This window comes from Leptosomus discolor, chromosome 4 (assembly GCF_034619465.1).
Source record: "Leptosomus discolor isolate bLepDis1 chromosome 4, bLepDis1.hap2, whole genome shotgun sequence".
Classification (NCBI taxonomy): Eukaryota; Metazoa; Chordata; class Aves; order Leptosomiformes; family Leptosomidae; genus Leptosomus; species Leptosomus discolor.
The window spans coordinates 26,909,180-26,913,965 of NC_141394.1; the positions used below are offsets into that span (position 1 = coordinate 26,909,180).

The 4,786-nt window shown below is 59.1% G+C and overlaps 1 protein-coding gene across 1 annotated transcript; it reads left to right on the forward strand.

The window, feature by feature from the left end:
* The first annotated feature begins 659 nt into the window (after positions 1 to 659).
* On the forward strand, positions 660 to 1,877 carry CXXC4 (CXXC finger protein 4). The gene has a single exon (XM_086464604.1). The coding sequence runs from the start codon at positions 660 to 662 to the stop codon at positions 1,875 to 1,877; it is 1,218 nt and encodes a 405-aa protein (XP_086320730.1).
* The last annotated feature ends 2,909 nt before the right edge of the window (positions 1,878 to 4,786 follow it).

Below are 4,786 nucleotides of genomic sequence, written 5' to 3' on the forward strand. Positions count from 1 at the left end.
GTTTTCCCTCGCCGGCAGCCCCCCCATCCCCCGCGGCGAGGGGGGGCCCGTGCCGCCGCCACCAGCGCCCGACGGAGCCAGCTGTGCCGGCAGGCAGCTAATGACCGCCGGGCGCAGAAGGACACCGTGGCAGCTGGCGGCTCCCTCCCCCCGCCTCCCTCTTTTTTTTTTTTTTTTTAATTATTATTATTTCTTTTATTCCCCCCCCCCCCCCCCCTTTGCCTTTTCATTTTCCCCGGTGGAGATGGTAGGTGGGCAGCTCCCGCTTCCCGTGCCATGTCCCCCCGCCCCATCCACCGCGGCGCCGCCGGCTTGTCCCGGGACCGGGCTTGCTCCGCCCGGGCCGCCCCCTCGAGCCCTCTGCCCGCGGGTACGGCGGGGGGCGTGTGTATGTGTCCCCGTCCCCCACCCCAGGGTGGCCGCTGGTGGCCGGTAGCGCCCCCCCGTCCCCCCGCGCGCGCACCCCCTCGGAAACGACTTTCTGTGTTTCAGCTGCGGCGGCTCCCGTGAGGATGCAGGAGAAGCGACTGCCTGGCCAGGCACCGACCGCGGGAATGCGCCCGGAGGAAGAGGAGGAGGATTAAACGACCCCCTCCCGGCCCCGTCCCTCTCCCCCCGGCCCCCCACCCCCCCGCCCCGTCCCTCCCCCCCTGGCCACCATGAACACCAACGTGTGCGTGGAGAGCGGCCCCAACCCCGAGGCGCCGGGGCTGCCCAAGGACAGCCACCTGCCCGAGGGGGCCCTCAACAGCCTTGTGGATTACAACTCGGAGATGGAGAGGTACCGCTCCTTCGCCACCTTCTACAAGACCAACGGCGGCGCCTTCCCCCAGGCGGCCAAGATCGCCCGCATCACCACCCCCATCTTCCCCAGCGCCGCCGCCGCCGCCGCCGCCCGCATCGGCATGTCCCCCTGGAACTGCGACACCGCCACGGCCGCCGCCGCCACCGCCATGCTCTGGGGCAGCGGCGGCGGCGGCGGCGGCGGTGGCGGCGCGGCGGGCGGCGCGAGGAAGCCCTCCTCCGCCGCCGCCGCCTCCGCCTCCGCGGCCGCCGCCGCCGCCGCCTCCTCGCTGCACGCCGGCAGGGGCGGCATGCACCACCGGAGCGACTCGCAGCGGCTGGGCAAGCCCGGCTGCCCGCCGGCCGAGCAGCCCGCCCTGCCCATGGCGAACGGCAACTTCCTCTCCACCCTCTCCCCCGAGCACTGCCGGCCGCTGGCCGGCGAGTGCATGAACAAGCTCAAGTGCGGCGCCGCCGAAGCCGAGATCATGAACCTCCCCGAGCGCGTCGGCACCTTCTCGGCCATCCCGGCGCTGGGCGGCCTCTCCCTGCCCCCCGGGGTCATCGTCATGACGGCCCTGCACTCCCCCGCCGCGGCCTCGGCCGCCGTCACAGACAGCGCCTTCCAGATCGCCAACCTGGCGGACTGCCCGCAGAGCCACGCCTCGGCCTCGCCCGCCTCCGCCCTGGGCGCCGCCGCCGGCGCGGGGGGCGGCGGAGGCGGCGGCGGAGGGGCCGGCGGCGGCGGGGGGGCCGGCGGAGGCGGCGGCAGCAGCGGGGCCGGGGCCGGGGCGGGCAACCCCGCCAAGAAGAAGCGGAAACGCTGCGGGGTGTGCGTGCCCTGCAAGCGGCTCATCAACTGTGGAGTCTGCAGCAGTTGCAGGAACCGCAAAACGGGACACCAGATCTGCAAATTTAGGAAATGTGAAGAGCTTAAGAAAAAACCGGGCACTTCGCTAGAGGTCAGAGGAGATGATTTCTTTTTCCCCAGCCTCCCGCCGTCCCTCCTCAACCCCCTGCCCCCCCCCCTCCAGTGCTTCTTGTCTAGCTTCAAGATGCAGCATCCCTTTTCCGAGGCCTCCTTCAGGCTCTGAGGGTGCCCCCCGCCGCGGGCGCGCCGCAACCCCTTCCCCCGCCCCCCCCCCCCCCCGCCACCCCCGCGGCACTGCCCCGCCGCCCGCCCCCTCTCCGCCCCGCAGGGAAGAGAAACGCCGCCCCCCGCCGAGCCCGGCGCTGGCCGCGGCCGCCGGCCCCGCCACCCGGCCCCGCCACCCGAGGAGGGACGGAGAGCCGCCCCCGCGGGCGCCCCCGCCGCGGGCCGCAGCGCCCAGCCCTTCAGAGCCGGGGGGCGCCGGCCCCCGCCCCGCCGGCTCCTGGCCGTTCCGAGACGCTGCTCGCCTGGTTTACCTGCCGCGCTGTTGCTGTCAGACTGCTGGCTATCTCTGGTTTCTTATTTTCTTCTTTTTTTTTTTTTTTTTTTTTAATTATTTTTTTAATGGCGGTCATGGCGATTCGGGGCGGTGTGTAGGGATGGGGAGGTGGGAAAGGGAAAGTTGTAGCTGGACGCCTGGCTCCCGCCGTCGGAAGTTCAGGGGAAAGTGATGGCGAGTTCATCTCCAGGTTGGCTGGTGGCAGTTTGTCCAAGAGAGACAACCGGCCGCAGAGCCCGGTAGTCGGTGAAACGTGCCCAAGTAATCTCTTCGGCAATATCTTTTACAAAATAACCCACTCATGGTGTGTCAAACACAATGGAAAAATAGCACAGGTATGACCGGACTGATTTCTGACTGAACTGTACATACGGTTATTTTTACGACGTGTCCTCGGCACTGACGATGTATTGCGTTCCCCAAAGCTGTAACGACAGGTTTTCAGGTTTGCTAGACGTATGTGAGACAGGCAGATCCCATGTCGCAGACATTTCGGTTCATGTATCAGATACGACAGACAATGGGAACCAAAATACACAACCTGGAGGAAAACGGCAATTGGTTGGTGTCGTTAGGCGAAGGAAACAAGGGAGAGGAAAGACTAGTAATCATACTTAATCCCTTGTCATTATTAAAATTATAGTGTTGCTGGTTAGTCGCACATATCAGATGCATCTGAAGGTGTCAAGGATGATGGATTTAGTAGAGGAGCAGTGTATGCTGGGTGACATCAAGATTTGTAGTCACAGAAATTAGCAACTAAGTGAGAAATTGCAACTTCCCTCTGTCTCTGTGTGTGTGTGTCCGTCCGTGTGGAGCCGTTTATTCCGTTGCTCATTGCTTGCAGGAGTTCTCTCCAAGAAGAGGTGGGATGAGGGATTCCAGGGAAAAAGCAGCACCAGGAGCCCATTAATTTGTTCTGCATGAAATAAATGGAAGTGATGGCATTGGTATTGATACCGCCATGGGACAGAAGCAACTTTGGGGGTTTAACTGATAACTTGGCTGATACCATTAACTCTTTCCTAACCAGCCTGATCAAACCAACTAATTAATTCCTCCTTGCAAGAGTGAACCGTTCTTGCTGAAAGTTTGATTTGCAGCTCTGCATCCTCTGAGCTCTCTGTTGTGAATGTATGGTGACCCAGCATCACTGAGGCAAAAACCGGGACAGACTTCCCAGGTGCTAGAAACTAGACTGGCTTTTCAACTCTTGTTTTTCCCAGTAATATGCCTGCCTTGGTTTCATAACAGGTTCGCAAAGAAGATACTTAATGCCTCAGTCTGTCTGCTAATGATAGGTTATAATGCTGAGTACAGCCTAAAAGAGGCTTCTCTGAACCAGAGATGCAGAGAATCCCCCTGCACCACCCAGCACCAGGGGTCCCTTTGTGCACCGGGTTCCTTCATTAGGCTTGCAAAGCGGGATGCTGCTGGGATTTAATGTTTGTGATAAATGATAGGTTCTGATGGCTTATTGATTTGTGCAGAAAGTGAGCTATCCCTGGAAGAAACAAATTTGTACGTTATCAGATCTTCCTATGGGGTTGTGTGCATCTCTGAGCAAATTTCCAGAACTTCCTTGTTCCTGACAGAGGTGTTTGACAGCCTTAAAAACTGCTCAGGCGTGTTATGAGAATGCCACCCGTTTAAATTGTTTAACCACTGTGACTAGTAAAAACCGCGGTTTTATTAGCCACTTGTGTACTCTCATAACCACCTGCCTTCACTTTTCTTCCTTCTCCCTCTTCCCTGCTCTCCTGTCTGTGCTCCGTCAGATACCTAAATGCAAAAGCTCCTCTGCTGCTGTACCGTGACTTGAAGGAAACGGGTTTCTCTTTCCAGCTCTGGGGATGTCAGTAAGGCATCGCTTCGCTGCAGGTCGTGGCCCATCACCAAGTTTTGTCATGGGATGTGGCTCATTTCTTTACAGAAATGTGTTTGTCAGTAGGAGAGGAAGAGTGCCCAAACTGAGAAACTTTCTTATATGGTTGTTTTTCTTCTGTTGCCTTTCTTTCCTCCTCCTCCTTTTTTTTATTTTTTATTTTTAAACTGAAATTAACTAATAAAGAGTGACAGCAGGGCTTCCTAAAGCACATGTGCAGCAGCAGTGCTCTGTCTGTAAGGCCACCAGCTGGAAAGGTGTCGGAGAGTGACAGGGCCTACGTGAGGGCACCTCAGCGGCAGCGGTGGCTGCGGGTGGGCAAGGGCAGCCTCCCCGCGGAGCGAGCTTCTGGGGCCCGTTTGGCCTGTGCTCCTGGGGAAGCAACAGCTCTGCGTGGGTGATCCCCCGTCACCTCGGTGGGCACGGTCCCATGGAAACACCACAAGGATTGAGGGGCCCACGTTCCACTACATGCTTGTAAGATTTGTGAATTGTGCTCGACAGTGGCTGCAAGTTGCGGAGGTGATTGAAGGCAGGGGGCGGAACTGTGTTTAAAAACGAAATAAACGAAAAATGAGAATAATAACAATAAACAGTAAACTGGCTGATCCCATGGAAACCATTTCTCTCTTTTTCCCTTAAATCTCTTCTACTGGTGCAATGAAGGCATAGGATATAACTCTCAAGG